This window comes from Varanus komodoensis, unplaced genomic scaffold, assembly GCF_004798865.1.
Source record: "Varanus komodoensis strain SLA01 unplaced genomic scaffold, ASM479886v1 scaffold40, whole genome shotgun sequence".
Lineage (NCBI taxonomy): Eukaryota > Metazoa > Chordata > Lepidosauria > Squamata > Varanidae > Varanus > Varanus komodoensis.
In genome coordinates this window covers 87,748-114,812 of record NW_025335942.1, presented here as the reverse complement: position 1 = coordinate 114,812, position 27,065 = coordinate 87,748, and the positions used below count along the sequence as shown (strand labels likewise).

Genomic DNA, 27,065 nt, shown 5'->3' with positions numbered 1-27,065 from the left:
ACCGAGCACCTGTTGGATAGAATGCGCTGGGTCAGTCCGTTTTGTGGTGAGGCAGCTTAGCTTATAGAACGTATCAGTCTCTGGAGTCGATCTGGTGGAAGGAAGGCTCAGATGCAAAGTGAATCCAGGTGTGCTCCAATGTAGTTGATGACCTGAGAAGGAACAAGGCATGACTTCTCATTGTTGATGCATAGTCCCAGTTGATTAAGCAGGGAGCAGGTGGTTTCAATGGAGGCTAATAAGTCCACTCTAGAAGAGGATATGAGGAGCCAATCATCAAGGTAAGGGTAAACTTGGACTCCACGAAGTCTGAGGTGGTCATAAACCGGGGCCATGCATTTAGTGAATACCCTCGGTGTGGTAGCGAGGCCAAAGGGAAGGACGTTGTACTCATTGACCTCATTACCAACAGTGAACCACAGGTGGCACCTGTGAGCAGGGTGGATGCTGATATGAAAATAAGTGTCTTTCAAGTCCAAGGATGTGAACCAGTCCTCTTTCCTGAGCAACAGAAGTATATTCTGGAGCATGGTCATTCTGAATTGCTTGGTTTTGATGTATTTATTAACTCCATGTAGATCCAGAATGGGGCGAACGCTCCTGTCTCTCTTCGGTACCGTGAAGTACCTGGAGAAGAAACTGTGCAGTCCTTTTTAATGGTTAAATTTTCAAATCACACCCTTACGAAGCAGCTCAGTGACTTCTTCCAGGAGGGCTGGAGAAGCTGCTGCATAGCAGATTGGACCCAAAGGAGGCAGTTTCAAACTCGATTTTATATCTGTGCTCTAAGATGGAGAGAACCCACTGATCAGATGTGATGGACTTTGAAGCTGATCCTCAAAAGGGAGAGGGAAAGGTGGGTTTGAGGAATGAAGAGAGGTTTGCGCATCCCATAAACATTGGTGCTTGTCATTGTCTGCGCGTCTCCGGGGCTGCTGGTAGCAAGGTGCTTCACTGCAGCAGGGATGAGGCTGTCGCTGGTTAAAACGCTGATGCCCGGAGGGGTATCCCTGGTGGTAGGATTGGAAGGGCTGGTACTGGGCAGGCTCATTCTAAGGCCACTTTTGTTTGGATTGAGTAGCAGTCCATCCCATTCTGAATGTGGTGAGATGAGCTTTATGGATGTTTTCCAATTTGTTGTCGGTCTTAGAATGGAAAAAACCCATGCTGTCAAAAGGCATATTCTTAACATGCTGCTTGGTCTCTTGTGTGAGGTTTCAAGCCCTCAACCAGGCACGGGGCCTCAAGGCCACTGCATCGATGAGTGCCCTCGAGTCACAATCAACATGATGCCTCACTGTAGTCAGTTGTTGCTTAGAGAGCTGCATTGCCTCCTCGATGAAGACGTGGGCCAGTTCTCTCTGCTGGTCCAGGAGGAATGCAACAAGGGACTCAATCTTCTGCCACAAAAAGTATTGGTAGCAAGCCATTGTGGCTTCGTAGTTGGAGATGTGAAAACCGAGTCCCATGGCAGCATAGATCTGGTGTGACATCATGTCAATCTTCCTCCCCTCATGGTCAGTTGGTGCAGAGTGCTCTGTGGACTGGCGGCCTTGGGTGGACTCCATCATGACGGAGTTCAGTTGTGGATGCTTTAGTAGGAAGGGAATGTCCTGGTCCCTGACTTTGTACATTGACTTAAGGTGCCAGAAGGTAGGGTGAGGATGGTTCAGGAGTTGCCAGGATTCCATCATCACCTGTCGGAGCATCAATATAAAAGGCAGGGGCACTGAAACCACATTCTCCTTCCAGACAATATCGTATGTATTGTCCTGGTTGGGATTGACATGCTGTTGTATGTTGATTTCGAGGGAGGAGGACATGTGAACCAGCAGTTCAGAAAAGCAGCCTAGGCTATCACTGGGCAATCCTGGGCCTTGAGTCGAGATAATAGCATCAGAAGATGTCAAAGCCTGTTGAGAATTCTCTGAATCCAAGTCTGATTGATATGGAGGACTCAAGGAAGAAGTGCCATCAGGAGACGTGTGGATGAGCAATAGCTGCAGCAGACATGGATGGAGCGTCCCTAGACATCAACAGAGGGTTGGAATGCCAGTGACGCATTGGTGGTGGTGGGTATGGATAGTTGTATGGAGGATAGAAATCCCACAGGCACGATCCAGCTGGTTGGGATCGAAATCCCCATAAGGTAATGGCATCTAGTATCTACAGGGCTGTCAGCTTGGAACTTGCAGTGGGAAGAACAACGATGCGACATCCTTGGAGATGCCTTTGGTGATGACTGGCCACCTGGAGTGGAGGTCGGTAATCTCGCAGTCTGCTGATCAGGACCCGATGGAGGAGGCGATTCACAGATCTCCCCATCCAATATAGAGGCTCGTGTCACTGGTTCTGGGTACTCCAGGCTAGAGTAAGGAGAGACTAGGATGCACAGAGGTGATGGTGGTGCTGTCACCTGCATAATAGATGGTTCGGTCGGTACCGAGATGGGCGGCAGACTAGATGGGTCTGGACGAGGCACCTGAGGGTGTTTCTTATGACAGCGATTAGTCTTATCTTTTTTAGGGTGCTGTGATTTCGTGGCCCCTTTGGATCCAGTATGCTTACTCTTCTTCTTATGCTTTTAAGGAGAGGGAGACCAAGTGGAGCACTTGCCATTGGTACTGACGTCATCCCCTTGAGGTGGACGAGAGGGGGCACTCTTAGCAGAACCGGGAGTAGCAGAGGAGGCAGCCACCATGACCTGCTTCATTGCAATGAGAGCCTGGTCCCACAGCATTTTCTTCAATCTATTCTCCCGATTCTTTCTAGGCTGCCTCATGAAGGACTAGCAATGGCTACACTTATCCATTCTATGGCCCTCTCTGAGGCAGAGAGTGCAGATCAGTTGGAGAAATTTTTGCTCCGCACTGGATATTCTTACGGAAAGCCACCCACTACACCATCAAGAAGAACAAGAGAGAAGGGAGATATAGTCAATAGAGTAAGGAGACGATATCAGGGCTTTGGGGTTTTTTTTTTTTTCATTTTTTGGGAGTGAATAGAAGTTTGGGTGGAGGGAACAAGTAGCGAGGAGTTTGGAGAAAATGAAAGGGTAGATATCAGAAAGTGAAGAAGAAAGTAAAAAGGCAATCGAAGTGAAATGCTATCGAGGAAAAAAGGCAACGAGATAAACAAAAGAGCCCAAGGCACAGCGAATGGCAGTTGCAGGCAGACTGGCAAAGGGATAGGTACTCCACCATTTATCCCAAAGGGGAGGGGGGTGTGGAATTCCCACCAAAACCATCAAATCTGTAAAATCTTCCCAGCAACAGGCACTGCACAGGCACAGCACCCATATATGTGTGATACAGAGCACAACAAAGAACTATAATGATCTTTTTGCAAGCTTCAACAAAATATGGACAGAAAGACTGGAATTTGGGGGGGGGGGTTGTGAATTTCCAGGTTATGAATTCATGTATTTCTGTAAGATCCCCTGGCATTTTTCTTTTACATTTTTCTTCTTTTCTGTATTTTCTTTTAAGAAAATAATCATTTTTAAAGAATTTGAATGTCTTAGAATGACCCAACAAACAAAACCCAGACCTCAATCTAACAGAATTGGTAGTAATACTTAACAGTTCTTGTTCACCAACAGTGCCCATCCATACTGACTGAGCTGAAAGAGTTTTGCAGGAAGAATGGGTAAACATCACAGGATCCTGATGTGTAAAGTTGATAGAGACTTATCCAAAAAAACTTGCAGCTGTCATTGATGACAAAGGTGCTTGTATCAAATCTTGGCTCAGGGAATACGTATGCAACCAACAAGTGCAAGTTTGTTTTTGTTTACTTAACTTTTGTGCCACAACAGAAATATTCTACACCTGCAGAGTGTTGATTATCTTGTGTGTATCAGGTGGCAAAAATGCCAATTATACCAATTTTAATTCCAGCTTCTAAACATCATAATATGGAAAAGTCAAAGGGGATGAAAACTTTTGCAAGGCACAGTAAATTGATTGGCCACTGAATCCAGGAGGCTATTCCACAAATGTTTTACTAAGTAAAACGGGATCACACTAAGATCTTAACCATACTTACAAGGTATGCAGACTCAGTGTGATTTACATTTAAGTAACACTTTTATGGTTGTGTTGAAGTTGCAGCCTAAACATATGCATATTTATTCAGACATTTCACTGTATTCACGTCCTCTACTTAGAGAAGGCCATCTACCAAAACTCAACAATTGGGTAAGGAAGACATTAGTCAGAGAAGCAACCAAGAGTCCAGTGGTAACTCTGAAGGATCTGAACAGAACTGCAGCTGAGATGGGAAAAAACCATCAATAAGATAACTATCACCTGGGCTTTATGGAAGAGTGGCAAGGAGAAAGCCATTGCTGAAACAGCATATAAATGTCCATGATTATCTTGAAGGGAAAAATGTCTAGCTAGTTGGCAATTTCAGAACTTTAGATAAATGGAATGCTTTGTTGCTGAATTCATATCATTTTAGGTTTTTTTTTTTAAATACAGATAGTGGAGAATAATAGTTCAATATGAAAGAGACAAACATTGAAGGAAATTCAGGAAAACAGGCTGGCAAAAATTACTTATACTTTCCATTGTCTCATTCAGACATGTGTTTAATAATCTTTGCAACTCAGTAAGAAAGAACAACAAAAAAGGTTGTTTGATTTTGAAGAATTTTACCAGGTTCATGAAGGCTTTTAAAACACTTTTATATATAACTCCAGCTCTATGCAATATCTTAGTATCATCAGCATTAAGAAAAGCATATTAAATAAAACAACCTGGCACAAATTGTCAGCAGACTGGATCTTTGTGATTATAACCAAAATTAATTCTCCATTGCTACTTGAACAACTCTGACTAATCTGTTGGTGTGTATCACGGTAGGTAATGAGAGGAACAAATTACAGGGTAAAGCCTTGAGCCTTGAGCAGGAAACCAGAATTCTTCCTTGGTATGTTCTCTTTCTTCTTCAGCTGAGACTATTCAGAGCAAACAGCCTGTGATAAATTATATTTTATGCTCCATGCAATAACTGGCCATAGCTTGTAGAATTGTTTTGAGATTCAGTTATTTGCATGTAGGGTATTTTAAATAAATGGGCTATTCACATGTAATGGCAGCATTCAGAGGCAAATTGCATTAAGAAGAAACAAAGGTTTAATTGTGGGTTGTCTAACCCACAAACAACACAATGTGCCCAGCTTCAGACATTACACTAATAAACTAAGGACAAGCCAATCATAGGCTAATGATGGAAAGTGGATATGGCAGGCACACAGGAGAAGCATGCCCACTCTCTCCTAGGCATGCATGACAACCCATGTATTACTTAAACTATGAATTTTGTTGCATGCAAGCCATGTCTGACAGTGGTCTTAAATAGGAGGTTTTATAGACTATATTGCACATATGAGTATAAATTACAACACAACACATTTTCAAGGCTAAATTATCCTATGGCAGACAGAGGAATGTGAATTTAGACTTTATACTGTTACCAATTCATGGTCACCAAAGCTCAGATTGGAGATATATGGCATCCTTTTCCCCCTTCTCCTTTAAGATTAATGGAATGGGTTCCAGTTGTGTTGCCCATCTAAATATAGGCCTTCTAAGTCTTAGCACAAAGATCCACATATCCTTACACATTCAAATCTTGGTGACTTCTAGCCTGATCCAGCTGCTATCAACTTTCATAGGACTGAGTAACAACAGTTATTTTGATACCTATATGTTCTTTATGGTGACCCAAAGAAGTTAAATAGGATTTCTAGAAATTATCCTTGCCTATTCAAGTCTCATAGAAAGATAAAGTTATTCAAGTACCATGGATCCTTTAGAAGAGTGCAAACGTACACCTAGTCCATTCTTGAGACAAGAGCTCTTTGTATTCAAAGGAATCTATCTATCTATAATGTATCTGTAGACAGTGGCAGTCTTAATGCAATTTCTTTTTCCAGCAGAAAAGGAAAATTGGCTCTCACTTAAACTCACTGAGCTGGCTGAATATTGAATATAGAGCTGAAAACAGATTAAAACATACAAAGGAGAGAACTAGCATATGACCAGGAAATATTTCTTTCAGTGTAACTGAATTTAATTCAGTTTTAATTAAATAAAATTTAATTCTTGTGAAAGTGACAAATCATTCTGGCTAAATTCTTGTGTAGCAGTCCTGACAACACATTTCTGGAAATTTACTTCTCTCCGGCAATGAAATATATATTTGAATGCTGATTTCCTTCTTGCTTATTCATTCGGCTAAATGTTTATAAAACTCCTCCATAGTAAATATATTAAGTGTCTATAACAATATTTTCATCACATAGGTGACATAAAACTTCCATATTAATCCACAGTTTTTCAGCATGTTCATTCTTGCAAGACTGTTTCCCTTTCACCTATCAGTTTTCAGCACAGCTCTTCCATGAACTTAAAACTTTATTCCATTTTGTATATATCCAGTGCACAAGCTCCCATTCTCAACTTCCCAAAGAGTCTGTGTGTCTTTCCAAACACAAAGGACATACCTATATGTAAATGGAACACATTAGATGTATTTGTTGGTTTACTTAAAACAACCAGTCTAATTAATCTCATGTGCTATGTCTGGAAAGCAATAGATGATGAAGAACTTTGAAAATACGCTTAAATCTATCAAAAATACTGATAGTTTAAAATATTTGTCTCCACATTATTAAAGCTATTGTTAAATTATATTTTTATAAATGCCAAGTACAAATAGATTAAAAAGTGATAAATCATGGTATAAAAAGAAAACCTTTTTCAGGAAAATGTATTTGCAATTCAACTGATCTTATAAAAGCGCAAATTTTAAAAAGCTTATATATTTTTATGTGCTATAGTTTCACCATTCACTCCAACTACATTCCAGAATACTGTAAGAGAGTTCAGGGCACATTGTCTTTGTGCATGTAGCATAGTAACCACAACTTTTACACTGAAGTCACTCTCATAACAACCTCTCCAGAGCTGTTGTCATCTGATGAATCCTCTTGAGGTCTCATTCGACTGAAGAGATGTAACAAAACATAGCCACACTGAAATCTTGGTGAAGTTAGCTGTGTTGGATGAACTAAACTTCTGCTTCTAAGTGCATTTAATGGCAACCACAAAGTCCTAGCTGTTGAGGATTCCCCTTGGTTGCTCTCTTCTATATCGGTAGCTTTGTCATAATTTAATACATCCCAGTGCAGATTGACAGCCCTCCAGCGCTTAAATACTCTGCAAACTGATGCACCTTCATGTATGATAAGTCCTGAAATTAAAGAAAAGTAATTATTCAAGTCCTTAGTTTTTTGCAAAAAGCAAAGCATTTTGTGAGTGGAATTGCTTGTCTGAACCACAGCACATTTAAGCCAGATACCTGGATTACAGGTGACTAGGTCCAACAGATATATATCTAGGTATGCTACTTTAGATGGATTATGGGTAGCACTCTTAATGAAAAAAATAAACTGATGACATTCTAAATACAATTATCATTTATATTAAGCTGCAATCCTATGCAAGTTTAGACATAGCTAGGGCATGCTGGGAGTTGTAGGCACTTTCTTCTGTCTAAACATGCAGAGCGATTATGCCCTTAATACCTGTCATGTGTACATAATTGATTAACATCTAGTCCCGTCACTGGGATATAGTGAGGATCTGCTTGTTGTCATCATTTACTAGATTCACTCTTTCTGCTTCTTTCAGTAATTATTTCAATATGGTATTAAATTTTGAAAACACTTTGGAAAAATAGCTGAATATAAATACTGTGACTTTATCTTAAGCATTATCTTGCCGGATCAGAATGAATAGTCTAGTCTAGCTCTGTATACAGATGTAATCAATGCACTGTAGGACCCAATCATACCACTACCCTAATCTATGAAATAACCCTGAGGGTCATTAAACAAGTAGCTGCAATTCTGTCATAATTAAGCACCAAGAACTGCTAATTTTATTATTATTTACTTTATATAATTACATTCCACCTTGTAGTCCATAAGCATATTAAAAGTAATATAAAAATAAGCAATCAAGCAGCACATTAAAAAAGCAAAAGAGAGATCAGCAGACAATAGAAACTAAGGCTTATTCAGTTGTCATTGGACCCTCTAAAATGCTTTTCATGGTGTATCAAACATGAGCAATGATAGAACCAAATGAATGCTTACTGAGAAAGCTTCTTAGAGTCTGGATGCTGCCACAAAAACATTCAGGTGACCACATCAGTCAGCGGGAGGCATAAAACAGACTTCAAATGATTATCTAAATGAATGTGTGGCATGTGGCCATATGGCATGACATTTTAAGGATCAAAAACAACACTTTGCATTGGGCTTGGAAATAACCTGGAGACCAAGTGAAATGATACTGGAGCTATATGCTCCTTCTGCTAGGTTAGTGCTATGTTTTAAACCATTCTTCAGAGAAAGTCTCATGTAGAACATATAACAGTAGTCAGGATGTTACTGAGGCATAAGTAACTGTGGCTAGATCTGACATTTCTGAGAAAGTCAAAGGCTTTTTCTGCTGGCATACAAGCCCAAACTAGAGAAAAGAACTCTCAGCCAAGGCTACTTGGGCATTTGGGAGTCCAGAAGCTACCAACTTGAATATAATTTAAGGAACATTTTGCTAAGACGGATCAAAGGTCCACCTAGTTCAGAAGCCTGTTTTCTATAGTAGCTAACAGAGTGAGCTCAAGGACATTTTGCTACCCGAGGCAAAGTACACAATCTGTTCCCCACCCCACCCCCCACCCATTCCATGTTTAAAAGCTAACTGGCCTGGGTTGACAGATGAGTCTTATTTCAGCATTGACAATTAGGCAGTCCGCTTCACCATTCCTGAGGGCAAATGAGTGAATTTAAGAGGAGTAGGGTAGGCTGCAAGATGCGCACAGCTCTGTCCTTCAGCCCCTCACTACCATTCCCCACTCCTTAGCATCTATTGCCTGACACAGCTGCTTCACTCTGCCTAATGGTAGGGCTGACTCTTGTGGCTAACCAGATTTTTATGGGAAGTACTCGTACAATCCCATTCAAAAGAGGCTTATATATAATCATACAGAAGGTTTTCCTCTGGTCAGACAACTGTACTATCTTGTCCTGATAAACTTCGGTTTGTTCACCCAGAACCAGTCCACCACCATTTCAGGCACTAGTTTAGCACATTCCACGCCTTTCTGGGAAGTGATCGAATGGAAAGCAGAGTGCTTTCAAATATCTGTACAACATTCACCAGTGTAGCTAGTAAGCAGCATGAAAGACAAGAGAGTATCCTGTGGGATCCCATAAGCCAAAGGCCAAGCAGTAGAGCAGTAGTACATTTCATTACCAATGCCCAAGATCTAATCTACACTAAGGGTACCGGAACCACCACACACATTGTGCCCCAGTCCCAATCCTTTCAAAATAGCCCAGTCTCCATGGTTAATGGCATTCAAGGCTTTTGAGAAGTTCAAACACCCTAATCAGGAAAAGAAAATTGTCTATTTCTGAGCATCAGTCATCTAGCAGGATGACCAAGGCTGTCTCAGTCCCCAAACCCAATTGGAAGACAAACTGAACAGCAAGGAGGGAATCAGTATCATTTAGAAATACTTGAAGTTAGGTCACCACTACATTTTTGAGCACCTTGCCCTATTACAAAAAGCATGTACTTGATAGCCCCATTGAAATAAATGCATTTTAAAAATGCTTAACCTTGATGAAACAATGACCAATATATACATTGTTTATATGCAACTTTGAGAATTTTAGCACTTTTTGAAAATAACTTTAGCAGCAATCTTTCTGTCTTTTTCTCTAAATGTTTTTGTTCTCCCTGTCTACTGCTCATCACTTATTTTCTTGCTCTTGCAATAGCTGCAGTTGAATGGAAGAAGGGGAGAAGACCCCTCTTTTCACTCCCACTTCTCCCACTGTGCTCATAGTTTTATCAGCATGCTAATACCAGAGGGAGAAGAGATAATAGACAACTACCTTCATTCCTCCAAGTTAATGAAACAGAAACCCATGTAAGATACAGATGAAAGTGGCCATGAAGGATCACAAAGCGGCAAGGGAGGCTGAGAGATCAAATCCTGTTGCACTTGCAGGGGCAAGAAAGGAGTGCAACATGCACTGATTTTTCTCAGAATTGGCTTGACTTAGACCAAACTTTTTTTCAAGATTTGAGAGAAATAGCTCAATTTTCTAAGTTTCAGCCCTGCAATTAGTTTGAGACATATGTGTTCACTTCTACAGAACTATCCTTTAACCAGCTACCCACAGCTTGTTTAAGAAAAGAAACTATTTAAGAAAAGTACCCTCTGAAAAAAATCAGCGAATGAGCTGGGCATGTACATAACAAAATTCTCATCTGGAAGATTCCTCTTTCTCCAAGGGTGGATTTTTCATTATCACCTAAAAATTATCTAACTGATCCTGAAAGAACAGCCTGTACTTGACCCTTGTAAAGTACTGTTAATTTCATCTCCATAACTTAGCATTATGGGCTATCCCTTAGAGTTGACTCTGCTCCCCTTTAAGCTTCAGTTCCGTTTTCCTCCCATGCAACAGTAAAGAAGCATGTTTGTTCTGCAGTTATTGTGATGAATAGAGCAGGGCTGGGGGCTTGTTGCTAAAGGGTGAAATAAAAAGATAATTTGTAAAATATGTGTCCTGAGTTGCCCTTTATTCTTCTGAAGTGCTCACTAAACTCACAGTCATACTGGCCATTTTTTCTTTGTTATTGTCTAGCTAACTGTAGCTGACTGGATACCTAGGCTGTAACTCAGGTCTAATTTCTAATTTCTCCAATGTGTGCAGGTCAGCATAAGGCTTTTTCAGGGTTTCACAGACAAAAAGAAGGAAGGAAGAAAAAGCAGCCAGTAAAATATTCCAGTTGCTTTCCGTTAGTTTCCAGCTGTTTGCTTGCTGTCTGTCTGTCTGTCTGTCTGTCTGTCTGTCTGTCTTTCTTTCTTTTATATCCCACCCTTCACTATGTCTCAGGGCACTGCAAACAGTTAAGAAGTCTTCCCTTGATTGTTCAGTAGGAAGGAAAATTTAAAGGTCAGGGACAATATGCATTCATTCTGTACTTATTTAATGTCTTGAAACCCTGGGGAGAGAACTGAGTCCTTACAGTAACTATAAACAACTCATCCTAGCACAATTTTTTAAAAGCAACCCTAACATATCCTCAAAATGCAAAAATAGAGAACAGGTACTAGTAAAACTATAGGATCTACTAAACAAGGTATCTGTAATATATGCTAGACCCTTAAAAATAGAAATAGAAGCATGAAAATAGGAGAGTGCATGAGAAAGAAAGAGAGGCATGAGACCTGGGGAAGGAAATATTCCAAAATTCAAATATTTAGGTTTATATTTCTGTCTTACCCTGCCTCTTAGGTGCATCCCTTGTGCTTTGCTTTGGTTCCCTTTCCTTTGTGACAGTGGTTCTCAAAGTGAATCATACCTCCTTAGAAAGGGATGAACAGTTGTCAGGGGAGAAGTAGCTCCATCCTAATCCCTCCCAATGAAATATAGAACACTGTGTAACCCACTATGTGTGTTGCCTACTTTTTCACAAGATTAAAAGCCCACTATAGTTCCAATTATCTAAGGACTATTCTCAGTCCCTTTGATCTGCCAGGTTGTGGGTGAGAGTGACCACAACCAGGCAATCATTATAGTCACTGGTTATTTAAAGGCTTTAAACTTGAGAAGCTTACTATGACTAACATTGAGAATCCCCACTCTGTGTTTCAACTTGCCTCTGAATAACCTGGTACAGATTTCTATTGATACAGAATTACAGGACAGCAGCAGCAGCAGCAGCTATACATATATCAAAAACACAAGAAAGGGGAAATCTCAAATTATCTCTTCCCACCTTTAGCAAAATTGATGAATGGATTGATTTTTGGAGCTTACCTATGCACACTAGATCCATAAAGCCATACATTCCATAGCAGATTTGAAAAAGGAGGTCTTTTCTTTGCCATACTGCATAAGGGCTGAAGGCCGACCACAGAAGCCATGTTACACTTGCTAATAAGAACAGTGATCCCAAAATTACAGCAATCATCTGCACTTTTTCAACCAGACTTATAGTAATACTTTGCCACTAAAGAGAAGAAAAAGTAATATGGGATAAAATGTTTACAAAAATCAAAGTCCATTTTGACCACTCATGAAAATATTAACAGATCCCCTTTACATTGGTGCATGCATGCTGTAGAGCTTTTCACATTCAAACTTGAGCAAAGGCCTCATTCCTCTTTCTCATTAAATCTGTTTAAAACTGACAAATAAGATTAAATAACAAATTGGGGTGTCATGCAGAAATGATCTGCTCTTTGTAGTAATTAAATGAAAGTTTAAATACTTGGTGCAAACATGGATCCCTGTGAATAGATTTCTGTGTCCAATATTTTATTAATTCAGAAAAAAATTGTAGTAATGAGAAGTTGCAGGTTTACATGCTTACTACTTAATTCTGTTAAAAGAAGTGCAACCAATATATTTGGCCCTTGCCATTCATACAATAATCAGAGAAACAATAAAATAGTGATTTAAAAGCAAAATGGACACTACAGACTGCATGGAACACAGTACTAGAAGAGAAGTAATTACTGTGGGCACAATCCAGCCAATGGTAAGCACTTCCTAGAAGTATCTGCATTACTGAGAGAGATGTGCAGACCAATTCGATGGATGTTTACTCAGAGGTCCCACTGAATTCTATATAGCTAGCTCTCCAGTAAGCTTCGGCGAATGGGGCGGCATATAAGTGTGCTAAATAAATAAATAAATAAATAAATAAAATTACACTTTTGCATAGAATTGTAGCCTTAGGAATGTTCTTAACTCTCTGATGGAAATTAACAAGACTTAAGGAAGTTTACAAGATTTAAAGATGTTTACTTAAGCCAAGTCATAGCCCTTCATAAGATATGTCCAACTATACAATAAAATATCTGACATTGAAAGGGAACATTCAGGAAAATATTGCCATATAAAACAATTAATTGGATGTGAACATGCATTCATGTAGAAAAATGTTACAGTGTAGTCATAACTTGAACACTGCATCTTTAATGTATTCTAAATAGTTAGAAACAACATCTCAGTGACATTCCAGACTTGGACTGTATTTCAAGCACTTGTCAGTACCTATTGCTGCCAAATTTTGGAGAACTAAGTAAAATTTAAATAACCTAAACGCCTGTTTTGCTCTGACTATGAGAGTATGGATACAACTAAGGCTAGTGGGTTTTTAAAAAAACATTTTACTGTAACCTAAAAGATTATGAATATACTCAGCATAAAACATTGCTCTTTGTATTTTTGCAAGTTTCAGATCGTTCACAGTCTTGCTCCAATCAAGCATCCAGAGACAAGAATTCACAGAAAAGATAAGGGGGAAAACGAAGAAGCATGTAATATGTATTATCAGACTCCCCACAGGTATCCTGCCTAAAAGCCTCTGAAAACAAATATCCATGAGAAGTGTCAATTCTGCCACTAACAAGGCTCTCAATAGTAAAGCAACCCACAAAGGAAAGCAAGCGAGAAGTCCACCAGGAAAGAGAGAGGGGATGAGACTGTTCACTTCAGAAACTAACATCCAATACATACTATACCTCCTATCACTAATCCCTTCTTCCTGTGGTCACTGACACTAGAGGCCTGCTAATATAATATCCTAGACAGTTAAGTTTTCACGATGTGGTGTATGTGCACGTGTATGTGTGTGCATGCAGGACTGTCTGCTTCAGTGGTCCCCAAACTTTTTTGGGCTACTACCCCCTTTCCCCTTGGGCAACAGCCCTAGTACCCCCATGCATCTTTCTTTGTATTATGTCTGTTGTTGTAGTGCAAATTTAAAACAATCGATCACGGCACCCCTCGCCCCCTGGATCATTCCACTACCTCAGGGGAGCAGTACTGCCCACTTTGGGAATCACTGGTCTACATGTACCTGAGGGAAATTGATGTGTCATATATTAAGTGTCATGAATACTATAAGCATCCTGCTATGTGTGTCCTGTTGTGCTTGTGTAGCCAGGGACTTGCTCCTTGGAATGGGATGCATGGAATTTACCCAGTAAGTATTGGTTTTATTTTTAGACTCTTTCCATTATTTTTTTAAAGAAATCCATGCTATTGAGTGGTTGAGGTGGAGTCTAGGTATCCCAGGAAAGGGACTCATAGCTGCATTTCCTGAATCCTTTTGCAGCATTCTTAACCATGTGTTCACTACCACAAAGCAACGGTTACTGGCTTTGCTCTTGAAACAACAGCTTTCCTGAACATATACTCCCCAGGCCTTTGTAATACAAAGCCATTATTTCCATAACACAGATGCTCATACCTGTCATTATGCATTGTACTGACAACAATTACTGTAAAGAGGTGGCATTAAATTATTTGAATTTATGTCTCATAGATCACTATATAGATTACTGAGCTATAGTATCAAAACCAAAAAGAGAGAAAAGGGGAGGAAGGGAGGGCTGATGTTGTGTCTTCCTGCAACACATTGTGGCCATTAGTTGAGGTGGAGGGGAGGGAGACAGGGACAAATGAATCAGAAAATAGCAGCCCGGAAACTGCTAGTATGGAATATTGACTTTCCTAAACACGTGTCAACAGCATCAATATCACAGAGACTGAAGGATTGCACTGTCAATATTGTTGGCCTGGAATTCAGTGGAGTTACCCCCTATAAAGCACAGATTTTCACAAATTTCCCCTGACAGCAGAGAAATGAAAATAGAAAAAACAGCAAGTTTGTGGCTATCCTTCTAGTATTTGGAACTATGCTTTATCATCAAATAATATAGATTCTCTCTCCCCACCACTAACTTTTTAAAATAATGTAGGGCTTTACAAAATATTTTAAGTAAAAAGATCCAGAGAAAGAGATTAGAAAAGCAGTCTCTTCTTGACATGTCACAATGGGGAAAATACGGAAGTATCTTGGCCCATTCAAAGAAGGAGATAAAGAAGCCATGTTGGTAGTTTCTGATTTGATCATCTATTAAACAGAGGGAAAGAAATAAAAGTCAAATTATAAAACACATCACAGTATGAAAGTTGCAAAGCTCACTGAGAAAGGGCCAAGGTCTGCCATATATTCCTGGTGAGGGCTCATGTGCTTGTTGGCATTTGAAGAAAACTGAAAGATTTGAAATGTTTTTGTAATGGGAAGTAAAGGCATCCTCAAATGAGTATTGTTCCCCAGCAGAAACTTCCAGTTTGATCATAAATCTAATTACATTCATATAATCATTTCAAGAAAAAAATATTGATATAAAATATTTAAAATGTAATCGTCATCACTCTGTTTGCTTCCTTACATTATACTCTGTGTAAGCCAATGACTGTCAGTGTACTTCTTTCAGTCAGTGTTCTTTAGATAGTTGACTACTATTCTGGATGCATATATATAGCAATTTGAGAGTGAAACTGATATGCTGGTCCTCATTTTTTCTATTTCTTCTAGAGAATGAGTATGTGGTTATGAACTGTACTGTCTTGACTATGGTAAATAGGGCTATTGCTATGGTTGGTTTTGCTTAAAGTATCTTCTCATGGGGGAAAGGTAAAGAATTTGACAAAATAATCTTATTTTTCCTTGGCAGCACTACCTTCAGAATGTAACGTCTATCACAGCTAGAGGTAAAGGGAGAAAAACAGTTTAAAGCTATTTTTCACTTTGAATTTGGTAGAGAAACAGGTGCACAGAAATGGAGAATGGAGCTGTGAGTAGGATATAGGTGAAATATCTTAAGAGGCAGAGACCTGGGATGTAGCTGTGCTAGACTGAGCTGTTGTAGAATTTTCTATTTGTTTTGCCATGCTTTCTATGCCTACTTTTAAAGGTTGAGTCAAAGGCAATATCTGAAACCTCAGTTTTCAGACTAGCAAATGGATTCAGCTTCACATAGGTTGGAAAAGCCTTTAGTTTGATACAGTAGAGACTTAAAGCAAAATTACAAAGTGCTTAGCATAGATTGCCTTGTCTGAATGACACCACATCCATTGGCACCCCTAAGCACATCCTCTGTCCTAGTGTACCCCTATGACCCCCCCAGTCTATCCACTACATTTCCCTGAGGATGGGATGTCCCACAGCAGTGGGAGGAGTAGCCATAAAATTCTCCCTCCACCTTTAAACTGTACTGACTGCTAAGATATGTGCTGGGAGCTATGTACCGCCAGCTTCAAACACATGGACATGCATGAGATTTTATCCCAACACACACATGCACACAACTGCTTTTTCATTTCAGTGCCAGGCCAAAACCTTTTTATTTTCCAGCATTTTAAATGTTAGTATTGTTTTTAACATTGATTTTATATATTAGTGTGATGCTGTGTCTTATTTATTTATGTTATCACTGCCTTGAGACATTGTGAAGGGCAGGATACAAACATTTTAAATAAACAAACAAACAAACAAACATTACAGAGACACTGTATATGAGTCTCAAGTCCTTTCTCCAACTGGGGAAGACACAGCACTAGTGTAGGGAATGTGACTATGTTTTACTTAAAGATAAAATGTAAGACATGATGGAGTAAATAACTGTATTCCTCAAAACAGCAGGAAAGAGAGGCTTTACAAAGGCAGTTTAATGAGGAAAGGAAATTTCACAGCAACAGTTTAATCAGGAACATTAAGTGGTGCCTAGTCTGTGGAATGCTCTCAGGAGGCTTATATGGTTACCTCACTGTTTGCCTTTCCATAAGCAAATAAAAAGTGGCTTCTACAGAAAGCTTTGGGCTTGGATTAATTTTATTTGCCGCTGCTATACATTTTCTTTTGATTGTTTTAAACTGTTAACAATTTAAGTGACTATTTTAAATTTTTGTACTTTAAGCTGGCTTGAGTAGACCTAATAGAAAGATGGGATATAAATAATGATAAAAATTAAGTAGCATCTAGAGGCTGCACAAAGGTGATGAGGTCCTCAAGTGATCAACAGCTACTAAGAGTAATAGTTGAGAAAAAAACCAGGATTAGACCACTTCTCTGGATGTCTTTGAGGGAGCTGACAGGCTTGAACTGTAGAGTATTTTAGTCACTCAGTATTATAGTCATGGAATCCTTCCCCAACTATACTATGTGGGAAAGTATTCAGGACAGAGCAGGGAGATAGGCAGATGAAGACAGTTAATGTAGTTTGTTTTGTTTTGGGAATGTGGTTTTTAATATTTCCATTGTATTTTATAACCACTGTGAGCTGCTTTGAGAACTCCAATCAAAAGTAGGCTCTAAATCTACTGAAAAAAAACCTTGAATATGCTTTGTCAATAAAAAGCTAGAGGAAAAGTTCCAGTAACTGGAAAACAACTGGGAAGAGAAAGTACAGGAACAGAAGCATGAATAGCGGCCTGGCCTGCAGTAAGAATAGATATCTCAGAATGGGATTAGCCACGAGTTTAAACCAAGAGCCTGGAAAATGCAACTATAGTAGGGGTGTACAACCTTTTTGCGGAGGACCTCATGCATACATATCACAGTATCACATACTGTGATGCCTGCACATACATATGCATACATACCTGCATGTGCGCACACACAAATACCCATTGTGGAAAGCAATGGTGGAAAATTCTGGTGGTGAGAGGGAATTCAGTGGCAGTGAATGTTCAGTGGGTTAAGGCCTTGGAGAGCTGCAGACCGTGGATCATTGCATTATATCCTCCCACCCCTTTTACTCCATCTACTCCTCAGGAAGGACCTAGCAGATGGGAAAGGCATAATCCAGAAGCCTGTCTTACAATGAAGTGATCCAGAAACCTATACATTACAGAAGCAAAAAGGCTAGGAAGCGTGTTTGGCTTAGTACAGATCAGGAGTATAGTGACACTAGCACTCCTTCCATTTCTCAGGGAGCACTGCAGCAGTTTTTATGCAAAATGTATGTACCACTGTTGAAGCACATACTATTTAATAAAAGTTTCCACTGTGTTCAAAATATGATATTGTGTCATGCACAAAAACTGCAGGAGAAGAAAGGGGAAAAATAGAAAGGGGATGCATGCAGCGAATTGGCCCTTTAAAAAATATTTTGCCCCACTTCATTAGCTATGTTCAAGTATGAAGAAGTGAACAAGCAGAGTGTTTTTAAGGGAGAAAAAATGACAGCTCCCCTCACAACAAATGGAGAAGGGGATGGGAAGAGGAGAAGGAAGCTATAGTTATTCCTGTTGTCAATCTCCCACCTACTATTCAGTAAAGCTAGCAGGATCAGTACCCCCATTTCCCTCCACCCAAAGGCGATCCTGAAATAAGTGCCGCCCCCTCTCCCATGCTGATTTTCCCAAGAGGCACTACAGAAGTCAGTGTGATTTACATCTGAGTAAGCAGCATTGATGTTGATAGCATTTACTTCTGGGTAGACATGTAGTTATTCCTTACAGCGAAGGGAGCGGGAGGGGAAAGAAGTATTTCATTGCATTTACTGGTTAGTGGGGGAGAGAGAGCAGGGGAGGGAGGGGGGTCGGTTTTTGGAGAAGCAAAGGAGTAGGAAAGCAACTGATGGCTGAGTGGGCTTATCTCCTTCTCAGAGTTGCTGCTTTGTCAAAGTCCACTTGCACTTCCACTTGCAGCACCACTCCACCCCCATTCGGTCCAGCGGTCTAGTAGAACCATGGAACAATACTGCAAGTTTAGCACAAACATGAATATGTTGCTCAAAAAGTGCAACCTATAAAAATAATGGAATAACTGGTCTAAAGGCATCTGGGATATAACAGAAATAGCACAAAAATGGTTTGGGATGAACTTTGTGAGACATGCCAGTAAGACAGGCATTACGAAAGCAGTCAAAATGCCTACTGTCTCATCATGCCCAGGTATAACCAATTGGAAGGTTGAAGAAAAAGTGGTCTCTTGTCAGCCATCCAGACTGGATCAGCCATTTCAAGATATCAGGATTAGGGTTTGAACTAGGGTACAAATCAGGTAGCATGGGCAGAGGGGTCTACATGGGGCTGCCCTTTTGACTGTCCAGAAGCTGCAGCTAGTGTAGAATTTGCCACCCAAACTAATAACTGAGTCTAGAAGGTCTGAACACATGACACCAGTTTTGGCCTGCTTGCATTGGCTGCAGTTTTGCTTCTGAAACCGTTAGAAAATGCTGGTTTTAACCTATAAAGCATTACATGACTTGGGACCCCAAAACCTAACATAATGCCTCTCTTAAATATGCACTAATATCGATAACTGAGGCCTTCCTCTGAGTGCCTTCTCTGAGGACACTACAGTCAACATCTGAGGACCTTCTTTGTGTGACCTCCAAGGCTGGATTGGAAGGCAGCTACAAGGGGAAGGGCCTTCTCAGTGGCAATGGTATGTTTTCTTCCACAAGCCTGCCTTGTTCCAACTTTGTCATCCTTTGGGCACCACCAGGTCAAGACAATCCTTTGTGTTGAGGCACTGAAAGGTATTTTTTATTTAACAGTTTGAGTGAGGCACCCATGTCAAGTGTTTTCAACAGGTCTACTTAGCCTATTGCTATATCGTATGCAAATTTCAAACTGTTTCTAAATTTTGTAATGTAGAAATGTTTATGGCTATTTTTATTGCATCAAATCTTGTTTTTCTGCTGAACAGCATCCAGAAAGCTTTAGTTATTAAGAGGTATAGAAATGAAATAAATGAATGAATGAAACTAAATGTAAGAGCACTCACCAAGAGAGATTTTTATTATGATTTTATGTGAACTTAACCAAAATGTGCTTAGAGATTCTGTGCCACTTTGCAGAATCACTGTTGGCCTCAAAACAATGAGAAGCAGGGTTCAGAAAGGGAATGCTGTTCAGGGAAATTACGTATTTTCTAATTTGAATAGGACACGTTACAATCTGGCCACCTGCGTCATTGATAATAGCAAAAAAAGAAAGAACAGTGGGGAGAAATCTATGCTAACAGATTGTAGTGTGTCAGGTATGGAGAAATGCATTTTGGTAGTGGAGTTACAGAACTGTAATACAAAAGGGAGTTAGGGTGTGTAGTAGAAAAGGTCTTATGCATTTTAGTTGCCAATCTCCATGCCTTTAGTAGCAAGAGAGGGAAGTCATGCAAGGTGTCCTCCAGTAACACCCCCAGCAACAGCCATGCTCCTGCAGCTCCATTGGCAAGAAGGCAAGATCTTACAGTAAGGCTGCTGAATCTCTTTCAAGGCAAAGGCCAAATTCCATTTTAGAAAAGTTCTTACAGATCACTTTCCAGAGCTGAAGGCAAAAGTGGCAAGAGAAAAACAGAAACAGAGAGTCAGAAGGAGCCAACCAGGCCATCTAGTCTGACCCCCTGCTCCAGTCGGCTGCACTCATGACATGACAGAAACATAGAAACAGAGCAATACCAGAATGTTGTATCTTAAAGCTCTTATTGCCAATACTAACCCTTGGGAGAGGCATGGCTACCTTTTTGAATGAGTAAAAAACTGCACAAAAACTAGGATACAACCAAAGGATTGATAGCTGTGGGGTGTAGGGGAGTAGGGAAGGGATAAGGTCTCTGGTCTGTCTAGCCCTGTATTTTTGACACAGACTGACAGCAGCTTTCTAGCACTTCAGACAGGTTGCTTTCCTATTTCTCACTAGAGAAACTGGGGACTGAACTTGGAATCCTCTGCAGGCAAAGCATGTACTTTACTGCTGAGCTAAGTATCTTAATGTATCCTTTACAAAATCTGTCTAATTATCAGGATTTTAATTATGAATTAGGTCAAAGCTAGAGGTGAAGTTAAATATATTTTTGCATTCAAAATGCAGAGATTTTTGAAATGCAAGTAGCATCAGTTTAAGAGAGATTAATAATTTTCAGGATCACAGAAGATGTAGAAAAATGATTTAGTATTTCTTCCTGAGCTATGGTGCCTAGTACAAATCCTTCCTCAGAAAGTAAAGCAGGGAGAGGCTGCCACCCCATGATCTGCCTGATCATCTGCTGGGCACACTGGGAGTAACATGGCTTATGATATTGTGTGAACTCACCCAATGTAGGATATTCCCCCAATGCACACAATTGCTCTAGAAGAGGCATTTTCTCAGCACTATGACAAGGGAGAATAGAGTTAGATCACCTCTGTATGCCTTCTGGGATCCTGATAATTCTAGCATCTCTCTCCCAGGAAATAGTATTTGCATTTTCTTAAAAATCCTTGCATGTTAATTGTAGATTCATATAACATCAAATCTGCTTAAGTTCTGACTTAACTCAAACACAGGACACACAATCTTTGTGACTGATACTGACTTTTTTATTCCCTGGACAGTATACAAACCTGTTGTCTGGCAAAACTGACCCTTATTTTGTCAGGACAGCCTTCTCTACTACATGTCTACTTGCAGATTTCTAAGGAAGGGAATTTGGCAATGATCAAAGCACAGTGCACATAGTGCAGTGAATTTGGGCAGAACTCAGGACAGCTCTTATACTACTTCAGGTTGTACTGATAAAGTCTAGGCTTATGGTTTCCATAATTTTCACTAAATAACAGCTTGGAAATTATTTACACTGTGTTATGATCAAGATGTGTAGACATACTATACAAAGCAAATCAGTCCACACCATGAAGACTAAACCAAAATGCATTATTTGGGGAACATTATCTAAAAATGTCTATATGATTACTGAAAATATTAAAACATTACCTGACAAGGCCTTTTCATTTTAATTGCTATAACATGGTATCTGTAACAGCAAAGTTCACAAGTCCAGGACCCTCTTTCACTGATCCACTTCAACAGGCAAAGCTGATGTGTATACCGTACTGACCCATCACATCGACAAGGATTTAACAGTTCACCCTAGAAAAAATAACTAAGAGTTAAATGTCAGGAGGAATGCACATACATACAATATTAAGCTTCTCTGGTCCTTTTCATAAAATCAGTTTTCCAGCATTCAGGGAAAAAATTGGATGGAATATCTATTTTAGAGAATATCTTTCTTTCCCAGATATTATTCTATTTATTTTTCCCATTCCAGGCTTGATAAATATCAAAGAATGTATCCATACACAAATTACCTCCTTAAGCACAAGGTAATATTACTTCTATAGCATTTGTAATAAATATTGTTCTGCAGTCATTCTTATTCTATACTAATAAAAATGTGTGCAATCCAAGTGATCATCGTATGTCAAAGGGTTTTACAGAGTAAGATTCAAACATTTCAGAACTATAATGTAAGGTTGCATTAATTCAAGTGGCATATTAATCTCCTCCTGTGTGGCCACATCTGTAATACATCTGATGGATTCTGAAATCAGCATGATCATGAACTTTAACACCTAACAATATATTGAACAACTTAATCAGAGCCCCAGGAATCTAAACCTTCCTCTTAAAACAATGCAAATTTCCACAATGCATTTCTCAGGTTTTGAAACCTTAGCAGTCATATTGAAGTGCAGATTTCAGATGATACTGAACCTGTAATCCAAAACACATGTATTCAGAAGTAAATCCCATTGAACACAGTGGGCTTTACTTTTGAGTAAATATGCATAGGATTGTGTTAGGAGTGTGATTTGATCATTTAGTGGATCATTACCCCTTTCCTTAGCCCCATGCCATCCTTCTTTTACAGAAATAAACTCTAACTGCTTTCCAGCATCAGAAAACTTCTTCACTGGCTCACAAAAAAGTAACTTAAAACCCCAAATTAAAACAAATTGTACAAATATAATTGCAAGTTCTCCAGACTTTAAAGAAAGCAAGGAAGGTAGCCATGAGGGAAAGGGTCTTTTCAATAGTGGCACCCCATTTATGGAGCCAATTCCACAGGGAGGTGTGCCTGGTGCCAACACTGTATACATTTTGACACCAGGCCTAACCCTTTTTTTTTTCCTGTTATTTTAACTGTTGACTAGAGGTGTTTTTCTATTGATTTTTATTATAATGATTAGTTGCATTAGCTCAATATGTTTTTATTTTATTTTTTGTTATGTTCATTTTTTGGCATACATTGGTATTTTTGTACAGATGTGATGCACACTTGTTATATTATTTTAATGTTTTAACCATTTGAAAACCATTCTGAGAGCAATGCATGGGGAGAATGGTATATAAAAATCTTTAAGAAAGCAAACAAATAAATAATTTAGATAATCCCATTCCAATGGCCACTAGGCAGTTGTACCTCCTTTCAGGAGGAGTATAATGGCATGAGTGACCTGGCCAGATCCATCACCCAAAAAAAGAGCAGCTCGAGGAACTTGCTTACTCCGATCCTTCAGCTAGGGAACTAAGGGTTTCTGGATTGTGTGGGTTTGTGTATATGCATTTGTTTGTGCGTGTATCATTATAAGCTATAATGACTATATTTAGGTAAAGATAGGAAGAGCATATATGGAAGACTGTATGGCACAAATACAATAATATATTGTTCAGGAATAAAGTACATAAGGAAGATGAACTTGCAGTGAATAAACAAATAATGGCTCAGATGTCCTCTTAATAAAGAGATGAACATACTGAGATTGTTAATATAAAACAATAGTGTAAGATCAAAACAAGAGAGAATGTGAAAATACTATATATTTATGTAATGGATGTATATATTTCCATGTTTAGGTCTTCAAGTATGTTTGAATAAAATTGTTTACAGTCTGAGCAGAAGTGGGCTTCTACATGTAGATCTTCCATAGAACAAGGAAACAAATTCTTTTACATTATGCTAAACAACTTTTTAGATTCTTGCTGTCTTTGCCTCTGTGGATGGACAAAGAGAAAGCTCTCACTAGAAGCTGCTACTTCTCAGACCATAGTTGTGAACAGACCATACAATGTCTGGGTCAGATATACTCCCTCCAAAATTATTCTTATTCTTGCTTTATGCCAGTTAGAATCCATACAGGAGGACTCATGAAGGACTGACAGTTTGGAACATAAGAAGAGTCATGGTGGATCAGTCCAACATTATGTTAACACAGGGCATTAATGAAACAGTGCCCTTCCAACCGAGTTCCTCAGTAATGGGCTGTTTTAATCTCTCAGATGGGGCAAAGAGAAACTTGTCCCCACAGGCACCTACCCCCCCAAACCAAATCCAGGAGGGCACCAGATAATTTCCAGAAGAGAAGTTAGGTACTAAGCATAGATAGATTTTTTTAAAAAAACCATCTTTTCCAAAACCCAAACCCATCCATAGACATATGAGCAAAATGAAAAGCGATGTAGAAGTTGCAGGTTTGAAGTCCTGGTTGTAGTAGCTAAGTAAAGTACTGTGCTTGCAGTCTTCAGCTTGATCAGCATCCTGTTAGAAAATGCAACAGTAGGTGAAGAACTTCTTAGAAGAGGTACTGGCATCATCACAAGCAAACAAAGGTCACCAGTCAAGTTATAGATTAGGCTAACGTGGTATTCTGATTACTCTAACTATTTTGTGAGGATGATTCTTGGAGTTTCTAGATAAAAGGGAACAGAAAATGAGGGGGAAATGCATTGCAAACCTGTACACCTGATTTGTGTACCTGGAAATATATTAGAACAAATAATAAAACAATAAGGGCACATCTCAGCCAATGTTAAGCACTTTAATTTCCAGTTCAGTGAAGAAAGCAGTACTTCTCTCTCCCACTGAGATCACAATCTAGTTTTAACCAGTGACTAAACATGTAGAGAACTGTACCCTTAATTTTACTTAAATAATAATGAGTGATTGTCAACAGCATAGATCATGCCAGAACAATCCAACTTCCTTCCTTCCAGATACTGCTCTATAGACAAAAAGGCTGATGATATAGAATTCAGCTAGTTTTCACTTAGTCTTATTACAATGTGGTAACAACTGTTTGAAACATGGACAATAATTTAGCAGTCTAACAGTCTGTTAGACTGTTAGTTAAAAAACAAACTCAAAAGAGTGGCAACGTGTCTCAGCCTCTGAAAGAAAGGAAGTCAGGAAGTACAGGAGGTGAAGGGGAAAGAAGAATCACAAGGATCATCTTCAACCCCTTTCTCCAGCACAAGTAAAATGCCATTAAGTGCTATTCTGAGGCATGGAGATAAAGAAAATCAAGAAGGGACATTTGTAAAATATTGCATGTAGGAATGAAGAAAGAAGAGAAGGCAGAAAATAAAACAGGTTAGTAGTTTATAGTTTCTAAGGATGATTTAGGTTTAGTAAGAATAACAAATTGGACAAAGTGGGGTCTGATGGCAAACTAGTAATGCCACTGATTTTGGAAAAGTCATAATAGTATTCAACTGAATATATGTAATAATGCTATGGTACTGCTCAATATATGCAAATGTTTAGGAAAGACTAGAGGAAATTAAATTATCTTACACAAGACATGGTAGGGCAAGGAAGTATGTTGGCAGAGGAGTGTGAGGACAACTGCTAAATGAAAGACCAGTAGACACCCAATGATTTCACATGGAAGATTCTAGAATTGCCTTCCTTGAAGGCTTTCAAGAAAAGATCGGGCAGTTATATATCAAAAAATGTGTTATATTATATGCCATCCTCTCTTACGGCACAGTATTCAATTAGATAATTCTTCAAAGAATGGAATCCTATATTCAGTTAACCCAGTTAGCTCCATTGAACTCAGTGGGTCTAACTCTTGGGTAGACACACAGAAGATTGTTCTGGAATTCTGTAAGACGTCAGGTAGAAGGGAAAGATAGTTAAAGCTTAGCTATATAGTGACTTAGGCAAATGTTTCCAGTTACTTCATGTGGATAATCAAATAATAAAAATTTTACACTCCAATTGTTTTACTCAGGAGCTTACTTAGCTAGAGAATAAATAATTTTATTCAATCCAAGCGACCACTACCAATGAGTAATCCCACTCCCTTGCTTGGCTTCAATAATACACATTCATACTGCTCTCAAGTGTAGTTTAGAGAGAAGCAAAAGAAAGTGGCGGGGGGGGGGAGGGAATAAGAAGGTCTGGCAATCATGCAAGTATGTGCCTTGACCTTGTCCAGGTTGGGCTGCCCAACAAACTGAAGATCTAGCCCTTGTTCAACATCCCCATAGTAAAAGTTGTGTATGATATAAAAGAAGCATCTGCATATACATGCCTGTGCACATGTGTGTCTGTCAACTGCAGCATTATGCACACAGAACTGGGCTGTCTAACAATAAATACTAGACTTAAATGCCAACCATTTTTAAATGGTATGTGTAAAATTGCATATTTTATCTGCACTGACAGGTATTTCTTAGCGTCAGCACGTCCTAGGGCCTCCATTTTAAGGTCTGAAAATCAGCAAAGACTAATAATGATGATTGCCAGTGTGACCTACAGCCTGCATCCCCTTACTAGCAAGAGTTGCTTGCTCCTCCAGTCTGGGAGGAATGTTAATGACCACTACCGACATTTCGCTTTCCTAGCCCTAACGGGCAGCACGTCAAGGCAAGGACCCTCACCCAAGCACCCTTGGCCAAGATAAGCACGACGACGATCCCGCCCAGCTGCGAAACGCTGGGTCCCGCACCTCCTCTTTTCTACAGGGCTTTCCCTGCGGCCACTGGCGCTGTCCGTGGTGCTGACGGCCTCCATGAGGAGCAGCAGCAGCCCTCCAGCTCTGCCCTCCGCCTCCCAGTGCTCGAGCGTCGTTCTCCGCACTACGCGCAGGGGAGCGAAACGTGCGCGTGTCCCCCCTTTCTACCCCCCCCCCCGAAAGTCATTTTATGGCTCTGAGCCGGGAATGCATCCCGTCCCTCCGAAGGGGAGGGCGCGCGCGCACGTGCTGGGAGGGGGGACGGCCCCAGCCCACCCCTTGCCAGGGGACACCTCCCCGCGCCCGTGTCCGCCCACACCGCTCACCTGCTCGGCGCCCTGGAAGCAGATCTTGCAGATCGGGCCGGCGCCGAGTCCGCCAGCTTCCCCGCTGCTATTGCTACACACCGAGCGGGTCTCGGGCTTCTCGCCCTTGCCCGCATCGCCCTCCGCGGAGGGGCCGCTGGGGCCCGGCCAGGGCGTGGGGACCCCCGTGGCTTTCGCGGCGGCTGCCTCAAGCGGAGGCTCCGAGAGGGGGGCGGGGGCTCGCGGCAGCTCCGCTCCGCCGAGGCTGCCGCCGCCACCGCTCAT

The 27,065-nt window shown here is 40.2% G+C and overlaps 1 protein-coding gene across 1 annotated transcript; it reads right to left on the bottom strand.

Moving 5' to 3' along the window:
• Positions 1–6,940: 6,940 nt before the first annotated feature.
• On the bottom strand, positions 6,941–27,065 carry MARCHF11 (membrane associated ring-CH-type finger 11). The gene is made up of 4 exons (XM_044442816.1): positions 26,802–27,065; positions 21,665–21,820; positions 11,921–12,113; positions 6,941–7,263 (listed from the first exon to the last, which is right to left on the bottom strand). Exons 1-4 carry the CDS (start codon positions 27,063–27,065, stop codon positions 6,941–6,943), a joined length of 936 nt encoding a protein of 311 aa, XP_044298751.1.